Raw genomic sequence first — 20,401 nt, forward strand, 5'->3', positions numbered from 1 at the left:
CCTGGGAAGAGGACAGACCAGGTTGGGATTTGAACATGTGACACTCAGGTTTATGTACATACACACTGGTACGCTGTTTCCCAACCAGTGTGCCCTCAGACCTGATCAGGTGTGCATTGGAAAACTCACCAATGCTTGATGCTCAGATCCAGGCCAGCACCTGGGGGTCTGCTGTCAGTACCTCGCAGCAACAAGAGAGACCAGCTATAGCTGTTAAATATGGAGCTTCTTTCTGAGAACGTGCAGTCATGCATGCCTCTTCTTTCTAGCTACATAATGAGATCATGAGGGTGATAATTAATGGGCAGGATGCAGGGTATGAATAGCTGAACCCTGCTTTCCTGTTCATACCTGGATCAGGCCAGACTCCTGGGTTTTGCCTCCCTGCCAGCAGATGGAGACAGAGAAAGTTTTACTGAAACTGCCATATAACTTGGTGTGCCACCTGCAGTCCCTCAGTATTTTTCTTCTCCAGCAGAAGGTAGAGATGCAAATCCTGCAGTCTAATAAAAAAAAAAAAAAAAAAAGATTTTTAGGATTGGAGGATTCCTCCCGGGAGGTTGCTAGGCCCTGGCGGTGCCATCTCTCCTGGTGCTGAGGTGGACGAGCAGGGGATTGAGGGCCTTTGTCTGACTTGGTCCTTTCGCCGCTGGGGATGGACAATTGGTGATGCCAGTTTCCTCCCTCCCAAGAGAACTCTTGGTGTCCTGCAACAGTTCGGCCGCACAGGGAAGTACCCTTGTATTTCTGCTCTTTTTGGTTTCTTCTCTGATAAAAGATTTAAAAATAAATAAATAAACCGGCTGGCAAAGTGGCGGCAGGCGGAGCGGCAGTATTACAGCAGCCGAGAGGGCTGCGGGAGGTATTCCAGCCAAGCTTTAGTGCTGGAGGAGTTCCCGGCCCATTTGTCCAGTGCGGCATGGCTCATTGGAAGGCGGCTGATGGCGTGTGGCAATGCCTATGTGTGCAACTCTTGTACACCGGACTCTGCTCCCGATGCCTCCCTGGAGGAGAGGTCGGGGCAGGGGGAGTGGGAGACGGCGTGGGAGCAGCAAAGCAAGCAAAAAGCAGAGGGCCGCGAGTACCCTGCTGTCGGGTATGGGACTGTAATAAAAAAAAAAGAGGCAGCTTGTGATCATTGGGCTAGAATGCATTCCATGGAAGCTCTTTGGGGTAGGGACAATGAGTGTACTATATAAAGGACATTCCTGAGTGCTGCTTTGCCTCATATTTTTTTTTTTTTGGTTTCTAATTTGAATAGATGTTGATATCCAAGCTGGAGAAAAACAAAACCATGAAGGCAGAAGAGAGAGCGGAGATAATGAAGACACTAAAGGACCTTGCAGAGAAAATATCTCAGTTAAAGGATGAATTAAAAACCTCCTCAACACCATCAAAGCTGAAGTCCAAGACTGAAGTAGGTCTCGCTCTGAGTGATGATGATGCAAGCTGCTGGGCACCATCACTGGATATGAATGGAGAGGAACTGGGCAGTCCTCCACAAAATGAGTGTTAGTGGGAGAGAAGTGGGTTAACAGTAGCTGATCTCAGAACTTGCTTGACTGCAATGTTAGGGTTTTGTATTTTAGCTTAGGTTCCTGCACTGTTAATCCTTCCCTGTAAGTACCTGGATCAGTCCAGACTGCTGGGTTTTGCCTCCCTTCCAGCAGATGGAGACAGAGAAAAACTTAGAGAGCACCCCCCTCTTAAACCGGTGTGCCCCCCCTCCCCCCACATCTCTTCAGTATTTCTCTGTCTCCAGCAGATAAGTGGTACCTAAAGGTATTTATATCGGTTCTGTGAATGAAAAATGTGCTTATTGGTGGTCACTGTATTTTTTAAATTTGTCCTCTCTAAACCACAACTGAAAGCTTAAGGCAGTGTCCTCTGCTGGGAGCGGTAGAGAGGAAAGTGGTGTTAGAATGGAGGCACAATCCTACAGTGCCGCAGGGATTTGGCAGTAAAAATAAGGATTGATTTTTACTTGGTGGTAGCCTGTAGCTTAACTCCCTTCCTTCCACCTTTATTTAAAAGAAAAATAAAAATCCCTTTGGCGTAAGAGTGGGTCAGTCCCTCAGCTGCTAGGTTAAACTTTCTGTGTAAGAACACATACGTAAAAGCATACTACATTTGTCTTCCAAAGGTTAATTAAAACTGAATATCCAGAAAAGCTCAGAAGTACTAATTGCTCTCTCTCTTTTTCTTTCTGAAAGGCACAGAAGGAGCTGTTGGATGCCGAGTTAGATTTGCACAAAAGACTAACCTCTGGGGAAGACACCACCGAGCTGAGGAAAAAGCTCAGCCAGCTGCAGGTGGAGGTGAGATTTTGGTGGGGCAGCCGGTTCTTCCTTGTAACCTTTGTTTTATATATGACTGTAAAGGGCAAATAGTTTAAATACTAAGTACTTTGTAAGTTTACTGCTAAGAGGAAGTTGTAGCCCAAATTCATGGATCCTTGAAAATTCCTAGATTGAAAAAAAGTTACAGTTTTTTGATCTTAGTTTGATCTGATGCTGTATGTGTTAAATTCTTCCAAAGCTGTCTTGCTCATAGAAACTAGATCAGAAGAGTGTTTAGAGTTTGACCTCTGTTGCAGTCGGACATCAGGTCTAGATTTATGTCCAGCAGAATGCTTTTTACTTCAGATTATTTTATTACATTCTACATTAAATAACTTGCCTGGATTTCCAGAGCAAATGGTGGCCCCATACTCTGTCAGCATGCACATTCACAGCTGAATAGTTAATTCCTGGGGTATTGGTACTGGTGCTGGGATTTTACAATATACAGCAAAACAGAATGTCCACCCTTCAAATAGGGAGCCAAGCAGAGGAAGCTAGATCAGAAAGTTGCACATTTAGAAGTGAATTTTCAAAGGAGTTGCACGCGTAAAAGTAACTTTCCTAGCGCGTAGCCAGATGGACTCAGGACCAATGGGTTATGTGCTCCCCTGCCAGCAGATGGAGATGGAGTCAGGTTTCAAAGCTGACGTCACCCTAGATATACCCCATGCAGTGACCTCAGCCTTTCAGTATCTCTCCGTCTCCTAGCAGATGTGGGCGTGCTATCCTCACACCAACATTGGTGTTTAGCGGGATTGCAGTTTCTAGTTCAAAGAAGAAAATTTTTACCATTAAATTGGAGAAAGATCTAGGCCCGCTCTCTTGCGGTGATACCTAAAGGTCCCTCCCCCAATTGAGAATTCCTGAGGCGATTTCCGAGATCCCTCACAGGTGTGCCTTGGTCCGGTAGCCAGTTCCCGGCGTGGACTTTACTGCTTAGACAGCAGGTGCAGGAAGCTGAGCGTGGCGGTGATGGCCTAAGCCCTCTCCCCCCTGCGGCTGGAGACCGTATCTGTACTCAGCCGGTAAGCACTGAGTCCAGGTAAGTAAAGAAGAACTCCTCTGCTTCGGTAAGACTTTCCTCCGGTCTCCGTGCGTGGCGCACTGTACCGACGATATTCCCGATCCCGTTAGGGCAAGGGAAGGGGGCTTCAGAGTGGCCCCCCCGATGGGCAAGGCCCCACTTCAGACTTGGTGGGCTCTCCATGTGGCAGGCCCATCAAACAAAGAGTTCAGTTCAAAGCACTTTGCACAATACACAAATTGGTCCACGACGAAAAAGCGGAATGGCTGAACACAGCACTTCGAGTACACGTACCACATAGAAATTTAAGATCAGCAAACAAAGCGCTCTTAACCATTCCATCTGTGAAAACAGCAAGACTAACCTAGGTTAGGGAACGTGCACTATCACTGGCCGGTCCCATATTATGGAACTCCATGCCCCTCGATCTAAGACTCCAGAGAAATTATAAACTTTTCAAAACAAACCTCAAAACCTGGCTTTTCAAACAAGCCTTTTACAAAGAGAACGGCGCAAGCAAATAAATAAGGAAGAGCAGGCATAGAGCACCCAGCACATAATCTCCAGATACCTACCTGGAAATTATTTTTTACCCCTCAGATGATGGTAATCAATCCGAAATGTTGAAAATCAATGCATATACTCTCCCTTGAGAACTTCATCAATGAAAATTCCATGTCATAAACCATATGGTACGTAATGTTTGTTACCGGATACTATTGGCACCCTTTCTGTAAAGTACGATCTAATCTTTGCTATACATGCCCTATTGTAAGCCGTTATGACAGTATAGAAAAACTTTTAAATAAATTAAATAAATAAATTCCTAGCGGATGTAAGCTCTGACTTAGTGTGCACCTCAGCCAGAAGACAGCTATGGCTGCAGAATTGGTCAGCAGACGCAAATGTCATAAAGATGCCCTTTGAAAGATCACTCCTCTTCAGAAGCGAATTGGAAAAGCTGGTCGGTAAATGGGACGAATCTCCAGTACCCTGGCTACCAGAAGATAAGAAAAAGTAGTTACAGCGCCCCTTGCCCATTAGAGGTCAATCCAGGGGCTCCCAATGCTTCCCCCCCCTCCTACAGAAACTCAATATTTTAGAGGTCTCCATCCGTCCTTTGGGACATCTCAGTCCTTTTGGAGTCGGCAGCCTAAGAGGGTCAGGCTCGAGTTCAAGATCATCCCAAACCCCCCCCATTGAAGCTTTGCTGACCCACCCTTGGAACGAGGAGATAGGGGGTCAACTGTCCCTCTTCTACCAATGGTGGGTCGAAATCACTTCGGACAAATGGGTACTGGAGGTCATATGAAAAAGAGAAGTGCTGGAATTTCACAGCTCTCCTCAAGACATATTCATTTCATCTCCTTGCCACTCCCAGCACAAGAAGCAGGCAGTGGAGACTACCCTTTTAAGGCTCCTCAGGATGAGGGTTATAATCCCAATACCTGAGCACCAGGAATATACCGAGTGTTATTCCATCTATTTCAGTGTACCCATGAAGGGAAGGTTCTTTTCGCCCCATCCTGGACCTCAAGACCATCAACTGACATCTACGAGTGATTCATTTCTGCATGAAAACCCTATGCTCTGCGATAATGGCTGTTCAATCAGGAGAGTTCTTAACCTCCCTGGACCTATCCAGTCCTACTTAGATATTCCAATCCGACAAGAACCTATGCTTTGTGGTACTAGGTCAATATTATCAGTTCCAGGCACTGCTCTTTGGCCTGCTGCCGCTCCCAGAACATTTTCCAAGATTATGGTGGTCATAGCAGAAGCATTGAGAAAAGAGGGAATTCTGGTGCACCCATTCTTGGACGATGGTTGATCCTGTCCATCGACCTGATGGCTGCACCTCACAATGCGAAGGTTCCCCGATTCTTCGGTTGCAGAAGAGATCAGTTGATGCTCTCATTTAGACCTGGCTGGAAGAGGAGCTGCTATATGCCTTTCCTCTGTGGCCCCTCCTGGGCAGGGTCATTCGCAGAATCGAGCAGCACAGGAGATTAGTCCTACTAGTAGCTCAAGATTGGCCCAGGCGTTTGTGGTATATGGACATGCAGAAACTCCTGGTGGAGACTCCCCTGTGCCTCCCACCGCACAGGGACCTACTATAGCAGGGACGGACCGGTCCTTCACAAGGATCCAACTCAATTCTGTCCTATGGTTGGGCCCTTGATGAAGCGAGGATATTCGGCGGCAGTAATTGCTACCTTACTCCATGCGCAGACGTTCTTTGCGTCCCTAGTGTGTGTGTGGGTCTGGAGAGTATTTGAAGCCTGGTGCAAGGAATGTAGTGTTTCCCCTCAGAAGGTCAAAATCCCACGAATTCTGGAATGTTTGCAGGACGGCTTGAATAAAGGTTTGACACTTAACTCCTTGAAGGTCCAGATAGCAGTTCTCTCCTGTTTCAGGGGCAAGGTGAACAGAACCCACCTGTCGGCTTATCTTACGTGGCCTGTTTTCTGAAAGGGGCGAAGCACCTTCGGCCACCCCTATGGTGGCTTGTCCCCTTGTGGAATCTTGATCTAGTATTGGAGCTTTTGGCAGGGCCCTCCTTTCAGCCGCTGTGCAATGTTTCCTTGCGTTATTGACCATAAAAATGGTGTTCCTGGTGGCTTTATGCTCTGTTTGTCACATCTCTGAACTACAGGCATTGTGTCAGGAGCCATTCCTCTGGATGACTCCAGGAGCGTTACAGCTTCGTACCGTTCCATCCTTCTTGCCCAAGGTAGTCTCGGAGTTTCATTTGAATCAGTTCATTTCATTGCCATTCCTAGATAAGCACAAGAATGCGGAAGAATACCACCTCCGCTATTTGAATGTCAGTAGGATTTGAGTGTGGTATCTGGAAGTTTCAGAACCAGTTGGACTGCCTGTTTGTCCTTCACGGTGGAAGGAAGCAGGGTGAACCAGCTTTGCAGCCTACCATAGCTCGTGTCACAGGAGCCTGAGTGGAGGTAGGAAAACCATTACCCCTTTAGATTGAAAGCTTATTCCACTAGGGCTCAGGCAGTCTCAAGGACAGAAGCTAGGCTGCTGTCCCCTGTCAACCTCTGCCGAGCAGCGATGTGCTCCTCCTTCTCCAGGTCCTATCGCCTGGACGTTCAGGCCCGGGAGGACGTAGCCTGTGCAAGGGCGGTGTTAACCGGATTGCGAGCAGCCTCCTGCCCCGTTCGGGAGTAGCTTTTGTACATCCCATTGGTACTGAGTCCATCTGGCTACACGCTAGGAAATGGAGAAATTACTTACCTGATAATTTTGTTTTCCTTAGTGTAGACAGATGGACTCAGCATCCTATCCACAGCTGCCTAAGAATGGTGCCAAGGACTCGCCCGTGGAGAGCATATCGATTCCAAGAGATTACGGGTAAGCAGTCATCCAGTCCCTAGATCAGGGCATCTATAATCTTACTGGGATTCAGTGTTTGGTTGAGTACAATAACGGTTATCCGTTTTTAATCAAGTTTTTTCAATAGTATCTCAACAGTGGCTTTTGAAGAGCATACTGAAGGGCTGAGGTCAATGCAGGGGTGTATGTAGGGTGACGTCAGCTTTGAAACCTGACTCCCATCTCCATCTGCTGGTAAGGCAGCATAAACCCATTGGTCCTGCATCCATCTGGCTACACTAAGGGAAACAAAATTATCAGGTAATTTCTCCAGTTTCAAACTTTGTGTGGCTAACCATGATCCTGTGATTTACTGGACCCTAATCTGTGCTCATCATGAAATATCCAGAGCTAAGAATGTGTGGCTAGCCATGATCCTTGGAAGTCACTTGACCCTAATCGATGCTCGTTGTAAAATATACAGAGCTTTGCAAAAAGCATGCCTTTCCTTTCCTATTTTGTGTTAAATGTCCAAAATGTGTAAGCATGATTTGGACTACCTTGTTCGATCTAATGTTGTATGGGATTTTTTTTTTTTTAATTTTTTAAATTTCTCCTGAAGACAAAAAATAACATTGGGAGCATTCCACCCCCGTTTCCTTTCTCTCGATAGGCTGCTCGGCTGGGGATCCTGCCAACGAGTCGGGGGAAGGCCACGTCTGCTCAGGGCCGAGGCAGGGGCCGGGGTCGTGGTGGAAGAGGGAGGGGCTCGCTGAATCACATGGTGGTGGACCACCGCCCCAAGGCACTAGCAGTCTGTGGATTTGTTGAAGAGGAAAAAGAGGACTTGCTGCAACATTTCTCAGTAAGTCTGCTTCGCTCGGTGAGGATGCTGCTTGTTCCCGAACGTACCCCGGATCAGGCCAGACAAGTGGGTTTTGCAAAATATGGGTTGGCAAAATAGTCTGCTGAAACTTAATTGGGCCTAATCCAAACAGACGTCTTCCATTTAGAGCTTTTCCACAGCCTGTTTGTCTGACTTGTACAGTAAGTAACGTGTGTTTAGGTTTTTCCTATAAATCTTAATAAAAATAAGCTCAGTTTCACAGCTAACAGGTAAAAAACAGGGATGTTTTTTTTTTTTTTTTTTTTTGGGGGGGGGTGGGAACTGATGTTTGCTTTGTTGGAAGTGAAATCAGAATTGAGCTGTGTTGTATTTTCCAACTAGAATAGAAAATGTATAAATGAAATCATAGCACGTATTAGGAATGACTCTTCAGTATCCTTTTTACAGGTTACAAATTTTGTTCTTTGGGATTTTTTTTTTTATATAGTTTTACAGGCGATTTCCGTAGGGAACTTAGTGTTATCATCCAATTTCAGCAACGTCTTCCTGAAAGTGCTGCTAGCTCCATGTTTTTCTTACCCTAAACCCAGGATGTATAGCAGACCAAAATACCTGGTGTGGATTGATACTACCACTGTATTGGACTTATGCAGTCCAAAGTAATGGTATTGCCTCCTATTTTTGTTCATTAACCTTTTATTTATGTGCATTCAAGTAGATTAACAAAGCAACTATTTTTTCTGTAACCTTGAGGTATAGTTATTCTCCATTCACGTTTAGCAGTGATTTTGCGTATGGAGGGATCAATGTTCATGGATGAGTTGGTGCAAACTCCACGGGTACTCTGACTTGCTGGGTTTGCACCATAATTCAAGGAAAACTACATCAGCAGTTGTGCTTTGATTATTGCCCAGGGAAAAATTATACGCTGAGATTTATGCCTGCTTTCTTTGTGTGTAATTTTTTGGCACAAGACATGTATAGTTTTGAATAATGAAAAATGTGCGTTGTTGAATCCATCACTCTGTTCCTCTACAGTCCACGTTAAAAATGCAGGCATTGTTCAACCATATGTCTACCCACAGATGGGGTAATTTTTGAGAGCCCACCCAAGGATAAGGGCTTCAAATATCGCCCTCATAATACCTAGGCCTAGTATGCTGCCTGTATTGCATAAATACTAGTTTAACAGTAATTTCTCTTCAATTCAGAAATTTGGCGATTTGGAAGATCTGAAAGAAGAAGAAACACCTTCAAGTGTAGTTCTAACTTTCAAGACCCGATTGGAAGCTGAAAATGTAAGTAAGAAAGCAAAACCAATCTCTTCACGTTGTGCATGCCTAATTTGCTATTTTCACTAGTGGAGCTACCTCAACAAGTGAGAGGTGGCACAGCCTGTGTGTGTGTGTGTGTGTGGTTCTGAAGGCTTCTCTTGCAAATATAGTCAGAGTTTCATGTTTCTTCTCTTTTTCAAATGCTGGCTGATGGAGCTTTGAGACTTTTAAATATGAATGAATAAATATATTCATTATATTACAGCTAAATTAAAAGTATAGGAGAGGCCTTGTAGCTGTTTCCACCAGGTATAGATCCCTTGTCCAAGCCTGGTCCGTCCTCGGTATCTGGGTACACGCATATAGTCAATTTTATAACAAGCTCACACACACACACGTATGTTATAAAATCACCGTGTCCGTGTGTGCGATCCAGAAAACCTGTGCAAGTGCGCGAGTCTTAAAATTCAACTCCTAGGTTACATTGGTTTTCAAAGTGGACTTGTGTATGTAAGTCCACTCCGAAAATTATCCCACCAGAGCTACCCTGCCCAAGTTTTCCCCTGCAGTTTTGGGTGCGCACACAATGTTCCTGAAAATGTTTGCATCGTATGGTCAGATTTTGTAAAACTGCAAGAAAATCCAAACTTCTTCCAATTCCTCTCCTAGGAACAGCTCTAAGTTTCCCTGCATATCGAGTGAGCGGGTTTTTTGTTTTGTTTTTTTTGTAAGTAGCCATTTTGCGTGAAACGCTGTTTTATGCTCAGAAGTCCCTTTGATTACCCTCAAAAGCCCGTCACGTCTCTTGTGGGCTACGCTTAGGGACCTCTGTTTTCAGTTTGAAATTTCCAAGAAAAATAAAATATAAAGTTATGACAAAAATCAATGCAAAAAGGATTTTGTTGTAACACATGCAGGAGAAAAATCAATGGAAAAGTCATTTTTCCACGTTCTTTTTTTTTTTCCATTTGCAATATTGAAATTCCCAGGAAAAATGAAATTAGAAACAGAAAATGGAGGTCCCCAGCTGTGCTCTTCATGGAGTCTTCTGGTGGGTGAAGTAAAATCACAGCTGCATAGGTTCTGACAGGGCTGCGTGAGAAACGTTCCTCTTCTCATTTTAATGGGCTTTTTTTTGGGGGGGGGGGGGGTTTAACTGCTTCTTAATTCTTTTAAGATTTTCCATTGATGTCCACATTTTGTTGTTTTGAAAACTCAAACGTAGGCGGCCAACCAGGGCTCCAGGTTCCGGGGCCGCAGACTCCAAATCTCATGGCACAAAGCCAAGACGCCTTCCATCTCCAGGGACATCGAGGAGGAGGACTCCAAGGAGGAGGTACGGGGCTTGGGGGAAAATCCCGCAGGGACCTGAAGATGATCTTAGGGTTTTATTTAAAAGAAATATTTTTCTGACCAAAAAAATGAACACGAGGAGGGGCTTTTCTCAAAAGTGATGCACTATAAAGCTAATCCTGTGGCATGCACAGTATATTTGTCTATACATTTTAAATTACTCATTGCCTGTATTGCCTTTGAGCACTAATTCATAAACTTATTAGCTGTTTTGTTTTCTTTAAGGGCAGAAAAAGTGAAATGCTTAAACCTTCAGACTGTAGATTTTCTGTGAAATCTAAAATAAATAGTAACTTTCTGTAAAAATATGATGTTGCTGTTGTCCCGTGATGTAATTCCAGCAGTCTGGGAGCTGCTGTGATGATTTCCTCTTAATTCTTGAGTGGGTTCCACAGAGCAAGGAGCACTTTTAAGAAACTGGGCAGGTAGAATGTCCTTCCAAAGTCTCTGATCTACAGTCCTGGCTCTGTTTCCCATCCTAGGAAGTGGAAACCTCCGACCTATTTCTACACGAAGACGACGACGAGGATGAGGATGAAGATGAGTCGCGCTCCTGGAGACGATGAAAATTAGATTGTGGGGATGCGTTTTTTTTTTTTTTTTTGTGTGTGTAAGGAATGCCAGAGGAAAGCATCAGCTTTTTACTATTATTTAAAAAAAAAAAAAAAAAATGTACAATGAGCCAAAAATATATATTTTTGTTTCTTTTAAATTTGTTTTGCTTGTTGGAGGGCATGTATGTTATGAATGATGCAAGATGATAAGGTTAATGACCCGTTCCAAAGGTCAAAAGAGATACCTTAAGTGGCCGTCATTCTTCTATTGAAATATTCAACTAGGTACTTCATAAATATTCTTGAGAACCTTAAAACGGTTAGAAAGCAGCCTCCTGAAGAATCTATCCAGAAAATGTCAAATGCTAGCTGGAAACCTTTTAACAAATGGAAGTAAGCACATTTCTCACTTGTTTTTGCATGGTTTGGCTTTTATGGAAATGGATTGTGTGTATCATGAATCAGAACATGGTTAGGGTAGACCTCTGCTGTCACAACCCCTTTTTATTTTATTATTCACGCATCTGGTAACAGAAGAAATAGAGCACAAAATGACTCCCGTTTGAAACGCTTAACTTCCCCCAAAATGTAATTGCACAGCAATGATGTGGTTGCTTACCCCTTTTCACGCTGTACATCAGTCTTGAGGCAGTAGGATTTACCAGGGGATGCTGTGCTTTCACGTTTCTCTGTCTGCTGGTGGTGCTTCAGTTTGATCACTTGTATCGAGTATGTATGACAGTGCAAATAATCCTTGGAATATTGCTTATAGCTCTACTGAAGAACAGTATAAACTCATCTCTCTGCCAGGGCTTTTATTTTCTTACTGTTACAGTGACAGTACCTTTTATACTGGCAGTGCCTGGGTTGAATACAAAATTAATGGACAGATGTGAGCCTGGTTCCAGGCTTGAGTTTTGTATTGCACTAAAGCAGTATTAACTAACATCAGCTGTGAGTCACATGCAATATTTTGTATTGGACTTTCTTGATTTAAATGTGAGTTTGTACAGTGTTCAAACCCAGTGTATGTACTGAAGGCTTAACCACTCATTCTGGCATGCTTTCTATTAACCCTGCGCTTTGAAAGTTGTGGAGGTGCAGCTGTAAAATATGCCGATGCAGGAAGAAAAGGCTGCAGCTTCACATATGGCATGTAAACCAGTTTTCAAACCATTATGATGTGGCAGAAATCACCGGTTTTGCAGTACCTTGTATGTTCAGATGCTGTGGCATTGTTGTTGCCACTTTTGGACATGCTGTAAGTGTATTGTTCACGATGCATTTCTGACTTGGTGCCCGTGGGCTGTATGCATACAGTAGGTGTCTAAAAGTATTTACGAATGTGACTTATATGCTGATGTCCAGTTTGCAAGATGATTATATCATTTCTGCTGTAAACCACCACCAGTAGACGAGGGAAACATTTTTAAACTTTATGTAAAGTGTGCATCCATATGTTTATAGATGTTTATTTGTATAGGGAGTCAGGTTATCAGCTCTGCTAACAGATTTTGCAGATCCAAAGGTACTGTATTGCTTGGGTTAGCAGTCAGATTTCCTTACCAGGGCTGCCTATGCCTGTTCTCCAGCAAAAATTGCATACTGACTAGAAATGTATCCTGGCAGTGTGCAAATAGAATATGTATATCTTACAAGAATTCTTTGCACACACTGCCTACTATATGAAACAGTTTTGAGGATATGGTTGGATCAGTTGTATGTAAATAGATCTCGTAAAACTAAAAGCTGGGTCCATAAACTTACAACACACACACTTACATGTGTGTATGCTGGGCTATGAATGGTGTCAGGCGAAATGCTGGAAATTTATTTTTATTTTTTAAATTTAAATGTTTTCAAAGGTAAAATCCCCGATTTGAGAAAATAAGAACTCGGAAATAATTAGCCTGCCTTGGATTTCTTGTTTTAAATTGGGCTACAGAGAAACCTGCAAAGTCTGAGAAAAGGACTGCTGGTTAATAGTACCGTGCATCTCCTCTCAGTACACTTCTCTGGTGGCCAAACCAGTCGCCCTCCCATACTAGCCACTCTAACATCTCACTTTTATCTTCACATTACAAACTTTTCATTTAGATCATTTTTTTGCTTTTCTGTTTCCCGGTTAATATTGAGACAAAAAAAATCAATTTAAAAAAAAAAGAAGAAAGTAGTGTAGTTTTATAGCTGTATTGGTTCTTGAGAAAACTGGAGCCTTAGTAGGCTGACACCTTTGTAAGCCTGACAAAAATGATATTGTGGCACCTGGGCTTTTGGGACCAGAGGGGGTGGGGTCTGTCTCAAACTCATATACTGCCATATCTTTTTTTTTTTTTTTTGGGTTCTTTAAAGGTGTCTCAGCTACTAAGACCCCCAGAAAAAGAAGAATGAATGAATACCCTAAAAAAAGAACTTGCCATGAGCAAAATCAGCCATGTCCTTCCCAGTCACTGCCCTTCATCATTCAAAATGCTAGTTGCTTGGTCAGCGAACCGGTATATTTTGGAAGATCTGTAACATCACGTTTTGAAAGATGCCTGACTGATTGAAAAACTGTGATGGAGGGAACAAAGGATTTATATATTTTTTTTGTATAGAGATTTTCTTAAACTGTATAATTTTGTAAATACTTTGCTTTTTCTTTGTGTACTAAGACTACCAGCATATAGATTTCGATAAGAATTGTTGTATTTTTGTATTGGGGAAAACGGAAGATTGCGGCAGTTTGAATGGAGTTGTATGGAAGAGTTTGGAGTCTGTCACAGCTGAACAGAATGTGATTCCTTTTCACATGGTTTCCACTTTGAAAATAATGCCCTGTGTGTATAATTCAGTTTCATGCATTCACATGTATTGTTTTTCTGAACCAGGATAGCTTTATTGAAGTCTTGAATTCTGAGAGCATACCAGTGTGCCTTCCATTAAACCTTCAGTCAGCTGCCAACTGGTTTGACGTGCAAATGTGCCCAATAGATAGCGCCAACTGGCTTCATTTCTGCTTCCCAGGACTGGGTGAACTAATTCACCCTATTGTATGCATGGGCTTGTGGTTCTGATTGCAGGAGAAGTCCATGCGGTGAGGTAAAAACCAGGACTGGTTCAGCCTGACCAACGAAAATGGAGCTCGTTCTTAATGACCTACCATTTTGCTGTCAAGGTAGTGTTGTGTTTATTGGGGACTGTAACGCAATGGGCAGGTGTGGCAGGAAGACCGTCAGGTTTAGCATTGATTGACATTGCTTTGCATCCATAACGGTTTTTGGCATTATAGACTTTTGCAGGCTAAAAGTCACTTGGCTTGGTTAAATCTCTTCCTAGATGTGACCGAGGGAGACTTACTTATTTATATACAGCAGCGTGGGCTCTTAGCTTCAGCAACTTAAATTCCTAAGTGTGGGAGCTTTGCTATTTTCTTTTTTGTAGACTTATGGCACTATAATTGTGCCCTGTGTGTTCCCAACGCTAAATGACTTTTGTCAGTTGGGTTACATGAAATATTTTCAGTATTTAATTTTATATTTTATTTTGAGGCACGCAGCTGATTCCAAGTTTTAACATTGATAGCAAATATTTTATGTCTTTCTTTTCTTAGCAAATTCTCTTAACTATTTGCTAGCTGCACAAAATGCAGTCCTTGGGTGAAAAGAGGTTGAAGGGAATCCTATAGGGCAAAATGCTTTGTTACCACTGGGCAGCTGCCTGGAGGTAGCCACTCTACGTGTAACTGATTTTCTCAGCTGTTCAACATTACACATCCACAATATCCTCTTGTCTTCTATCCCAGTTAGGCGCTTATCAAAACCCTGTCGCAAAGCTTCCCCACTAATAGTCATTACCTTCCAGTCTACGTCTTTGAATGTTCATTATTGATACAGACTCTCCTTTCCCAATAAATTTAACTAGACATTTTGAAGTAGAATGCTATCAAATTCATTTATCTTCATTTACTGAATATATTTTTAAACATTTAGAGAGCAAATGGATTGGCGAATTAACTTTTGGTTTGCTGCTCTCATAATTAAGTTCTTAGTAGTAAAGAACAGCTGATGGCAAAAAAAGTTCAGTTTGACAACAGTCCTGCTAAGATAAAAAGATGTTCAAATTGTTTAAAATCATGTGAAAAGGAATATAGGTTCCTCATGATGTATAGCAAACTGTATTATAGTTTTTACAAAATTGTGAACATGTGTCATAGTGCAATAGGAGATATTGTTGAATTTCTAACTGTTTATACTTTAAATTCATATATGTAATGTTTGTTTTATTGATTACAACCTGAATTTCTAAGAAGCATGTTGACTTTTGCAATAAAGAGAGAATATGGAATGGTTCAAGCCAAAAAAAAAAAAAAAAGAAAAAGAGAAAAAAAAGCTAAAACGTTAACAAGTGTTGACTGAAAAGAAATTGGGAAAATTGATGAACCATTCCAGAAATTCCAAGTCACTAAAAGATCCGTCTGGCGTGCTTTCATTGCTCTCTGTGGGGTTCATGTCTGTCTGGAAGGAAAGTTCTGCCTTTTGTGCTTTGCTCGGGCTGTCGTGGTAGGGAAGCCGTGCCTGTCCCGGCACAGACAAGCCAGCTAATTATTGGACTGATGGAGTGCATCTCTGGCTGGCTAGTCTTAAAAATAATTCAGGTGGGTCCGATTCTTATTTGCAGCCTTTTGGGGGTGGGGGATGCAAGACTGGTTATTAACTTTCGTTGTCTTTTCTAAACTACAAACAGGAGTCGAGTTCCTATCCTATTCCATCTGAATTACTGAAGAAGATCTTCAGGTGAGTGAACTGTTTTGGAGGGAAAGAGGGAGTTAATCTTTTTTTCTGTAGTAAGGGATGTAAAGAGAATGGGGTCTGCATTCCCTTCTACAGCTAGGGTTCTATTCTTTTGGCCCCGAAGGGCCACAAACAGGTCTGGTTTTCTGAGTAACCAAACTATGCGAATTAACCTGGTCCTTGGACCAAGTATATGCAAATTTCCGATGAATATCCATTATGGGTGTTCAATTGAAAACCCCTGTTCTAGGGGCATCATTTCACTCATTTAATTTGTAAATTTAAAGTTTAATGTTTTGATAGTGCAGGTCTCGACCTGTTTTTGGTTTGTTTATGATGTAATTAGGTATCTAGGAGAGAGGTTCTCGACTCTGGTGGAAGAGGCAGGGGTTTTGTAAGACCCATTTCCTTGTGGTGACCTCTGGGAAAGCTCGCTGGACAGCAAAGTGCATCCCAACACGGATGTCAAGGAGAATCATCAAACACCAGCTCAAATTATTATATTTTTTTTTTTTTGCAACTCACATGGATCTTGCTTTTTTCGACTTTAATGTGGAGAGCTTCATCTGAACCAAATGTGAAGTCATCTCACTCACAAACACCAGTTGGTTGTGATCTTTCATCAAGAAACACACTAAACATGACAATTTCTGCACATCCAAAGCTTTAGCTTGATCACTGCTCTCCACTGCCTGCATTATGGCATTGATTCCTTTGCCAAGGCTGATGCCAAAATAGTGGCTGTTTCATCGGGTGATAATCCAGTTTACTTCTCTGCAGTGTTGGTTGACAAAATCATCCCAATCTGTTTACAAGCTTCTGAACATCCCTTTTTACCTCATTCCGCAATTTGTTCTGGGGATCTTAATTGCCATTGTATTGATTGGGGCTATCAACAAGACTCTCCGGATGGCGAAGCTCCTAAGAACTGGGCATCTTAATCAGGTTTCACTTTCTGTACGATACCAAATAATCCGGATCCTTTCACTAGGCCAGGTGGCATACTGAGAGATCAGATCTTCATCCATTCAGCCTCTTGTTTGGCACCTCTTCCTTCTTGGATTGAGTTGGGTGATTTCCCACATTAGCAATATCGACCATGAGTGTTTCATCATATGACACACAACTAACCACTCTGCCGTTTCTGAGCTGTCAGCTGCCTTAACCTAGAAACGTGTTTGAAGATACTTGTGATCAGGACTGGAAAACTCCTGGGAGAAAGGTCACCTGGTTGCCTAAAATTCAGAAAAGCAAAAAAATATAAAAAGCTAAACTGAAAATAAACAGCACGGGGCTGCAAACCAGGGAAGCCAGAGCTCAAATCCCTGGTTTGCTGCTGCTCCTTTTGTGACATTGGGCAACCCACTTCACCCTCCATTGCCTCAGTTACAAACTTAAATTGTGAGCCCTCTGAGCAGAGTGAAATCCCTACAGTCCTGGAATGTAATCCACTTTGAAGTGGCTGAAAGACGGAATATAAATGAAGTGAAGAAAGAAAAAGTATTTAACTCGGCTAGAAAAGGGAGCAAAGGCAAGGGTCATGTTGACCTGAGGGCAAGCATCGGGTTTTGGCAGGAAGTCGCTGGGAAAGCAAAGCCTTCTGAAGCCGAGAGTGGCTGTGGCCTGTAGAGGGCTCTGGAATGCAGCTTTCAGTTATGTTGCCAAGTGCGGTGAATTGTTTTCCTCTGCTGTTTAAATTGTATAGAATTCTGCTATTTCTTTGCTATTTGCCAAGTGGTCTTTATAGGCGAGTGGGTGCCCCTTGCATAGGAAAGATTTATGGTTTCAAGAAAAAGGTGACTTTTCTTTGAATGTGCTTTTTTTGGGGTGTTTACATGAACCTTGGAAGCCATATTAACAGCATATGTAACCTATTGAATGCCTTGCAGGTTTCTAAAAGAGAATGTGTGCCATTTTTTTGCAGTAGGCACAGTGGTTAGAGCACAGATCTATGAACGTGGAGCCCATAACTTTGATTCCTCTATCAACCACTCCTTGTGTAGCTTTGCACACAGTGGGGTTAAAGTGCTCTTATTAGGTTGTAAGCTCTTTTGAGTAGGAGTATGGTTCTGTCTTCACTTGCTACTAGGGTTTTAATAACACTGGTAGCTTACTGAGTATTCTCATTTACTAGGCTGCTCTTCTCTTGGACTTTGATTTAGAAACTTAATAATGGCAGATGAAGACCATCAGAGCTATCCTGCCTATTTCCTGAACAGACTCTACTAGACCTCTGACTTTTCCACTGCTAAGAATCCTCTGTGCCTGTCCTATAGCTTTATAAGTTTAGATTTTGTTTTGTGTGCTCACTACGTGAGCTCCCTACCCTAGGGTTGGATGCCTCTGTGGTAAGGAGAATTTTCGACTGGAGAAATTTGAAAGGGCCAGTTTAGAAGTGTCCCTGAGCAGATGGGTGACATGGATGCTGTCACGCAGAATGTGAATGGTCTATAATCACTGTGATCTGAGGGTCCAGTTTTGAGCATAGCCAAAGTGTAGGCAGCATAGAAACAGTGAGCTTGTTAGGGGCAAAGCAGCGTTGGAAACTTTACTCCATCTTTGACGAGGAGTAAAATTTCAAGGGCTAAAAATACCCAGAGTTAGCCAGCCTCTCTGCCTCAAGGAGTAATGGTTAATGCTTTCATTTGCATGGGACTTCCCTGTGAGGGTACTAAGCGGGATGCACAGATTTACACGCACATTTTGCATTGGCAGTGAGATTTATGTGCTCAAAATGCATGCGTCCTACTGAATGCACCTTATTGCATGGGCCTTGTAAGTTTGTACCTGAGGCAATTGAAGGTAAAGTGACTTGCCCAAGATTTCATATCTCCTTCCTCTCTCCCTTTCCTGCTTATCAGCACTGTAGCTGGTCCACATAATTTAAGGAAGGTAGCTAGCCGGCTCCTAGCATACGTGAGGTGGTGAAATCTGCTGGCTCACTGTTGTAATACGGTATCCGTTAATAGTGGGAGATCTCGGAAAGCATCAGCATACACCACAACAGCCTTCAGATTGGAGAGTAAACATTAAAATAGTAATAATACAATGAATATTTAATGGCAAGTTAGCAATTTCTATTTTTAAAATATACATTTGTTTTTATAAATGACTAAGGAAACAGATTTCAGACTTAGTGTAGTCATAGGCCTGGCTAGATCCTGTTTAAATGAAATGGGGGAAAACAACTGCTCTTTTGCAGTAATTAGAAATAATGACATTTCATTAATGAGCACTGGAAACCTAAAAGCAGCACTCAATAGGGGGAGGAGAGGTGATCAATCATTGCCCTGTTAAGGAACACAACTGAAGAACTATTCAAATGAGTACTTGTTCATGCATGCATCAAAGTCTAGTGCATCTCCTCGTTCCCAGACGGTGCTGGGAAGAGAAGCAGCATCCCCTTGGGAGAGGGTGTCTCCACTATTGCACAGGGGTGACCCCTAGCGGCCAGAATCGGGATTGCATGTGTATCGGGTACCACATGGAGCTGCAGTCCGTGGTCGCTGCAGTGGCTGGGCTAGATAGGGAGGGGAACCCAACCTGGTACAGGCCTGTTCCAATTGAATGTGTAACCTCAAAAAGGAGCGGGAGGAAACTGCTGGGTCAAAAAGAAAAATGTGTGTTGTGAATAAGGAGGGTGATGCAAATTGGGGGTTTTCATTCCTCTGCGTCCTGGCTGCAGAATTGGGCAGAGCCACTGACGGTTTCCCAGCTTCCTCGTGTGCTGCCTGTTCATAGGCAGGATGCAGTTCACTCAGAGCGTCTTATCCAGGGACAGAGTTAGTGTTTCTGATGCAGCATTCCTTGGTCACTTTGGGGGGTTTGTTTGATAGCCAAAGTGGGAATAAAATACTTTTCGTGCCATTCTCTGTGTGACTGCCTATGGTTTGGGGACTTTATAGTCAGCAGATGAGCAAATTGGTTACGTTTCACAAGCATCAAGGATCTGAAATTTTACCTCCATCTTCTCCAATATTAGCCCGTGCTCTTCAGGTTGGGCGGATGTCGCTTTCTGCTTTGTGTTCCTCGGGAGGGCATGATGCGCCAAGAACCTTTTCTTTTAGGTGGCTGCTCGCTGCAGTTCCTTTATTACTCCATCAGACTCCTGAAAAAGACCTTGGCCTGGCTGGTAGGGAGCTCTGCCACCCTGCTATATGTGGCTCATAACATAATTTTCACTTATGTATTTTTACTGGGAGTTAAAGCCAGAGATGAGTTTAACATTTTTCCTTAAAGCCATAGCTTGCCTTTTTTTTTTTTTTTTTTTCAGGTCATGGTTTGCATTTCGCATGCACGTGTGCTCCATCGCATCTCTCCCACAGTCTCACGATCTCACCGTGAGTTTCGCTAACTGAAGAGAGAACATCTTTGCCCGTTGATTGCAAGCAGTAGATAAGAGGAATACATACATGGTGCTTAAGAATTTAGGTGCTGGTTTGTAATGCACGTTAAAATTTACTTTCTGATCAAACGTTCTAAGAGCATTTTTTTTTTTTTTTTTTTTTTAAATAAGGAAATTTTGATGTAGGTAGCCAGCGGTGGGAACACTGTACATGGCCTGCAGTTAAGAATGAGCTGCCTCCCTGTACTGCATGCATTAATGTTGGGTAGGGGGTTTCAGATCTGAATTACATTGGAGGCTCCAAGGGGGACGGACGTGTGACAGGAAGTTGTCCTTGCAGGAACTGCAGCGAGTTAGGTGGGCACTGCTCACTCAGCATCATAACAGACGGATGTCGCCAATGGCCAAATCTACCCTTCTGGATACAGAGTCGTTTCGTTCCAGGTGTCTAAACACGTAAATGGACAGGACTCGGGCTGCCTGTGAACACTCCTGATACGGGAAAAACGTGCATTGTTCATTTTATTCTGCAAAATTGTATTTATTTCAAGAGAAAT

General features: G+C 43.0%; 1 protein-coding gene across 1 annotated transcript in view; it reads left to right on the forward strand.

Moving 5' to 3' along the window:
* RBM27 (RNA binding motif protein 27) overlaps nt 1-15,131 on the forward strand; it is a 46,774-nt gene extending 31,643 nt beyond the window's left edge. The window contains exons 16-21 of the mRNA XM_029583660.1: nt 1,262-1,417; nt 2,214-2,318; nt 7,373-7,564; nt 8,758-8,844; nt 10,046-10,156; nt 10,656-15,131. Coding sequence (XP_029439520.1) covers nt 1,262-1,417; nt 2,214-2,318; nt 7,373-7,564; nt 8,758-8,844; nt 10,046-10,156; nt 10,656-10,739 — 735 coding nt within the window. The 3' untranslated portion in view covers nt 10,740-15,131. The remainder of the gene's footprint in view (nt 1-1,261; nt 1,418-2,213; nt 2,319-7,372; nt 7,565-8,757; nt 8,845-10,045; nt 10,157-10,655) is intronic.
* Nucleotides 15,132-20,401: the final 5,270 nt, after the last annotated feature.

Source organism: Rhinatrema bivittatum, chromosome 18 (assembly GCF_901001135.1).
Source record: "Rhinatrema bivittatum chromosome 18, aRhiBiv1.1, whole genome shotgun sequence".
In the NCBI taxonomy this organism is placed as follows: domain Eukaryota; kingdom Metazoa; phylum Chordata; class Amphibia; order Gymnophiona; family Rhinatrematidae; genus Rhinatrema; species Rhinatrema bivittatum.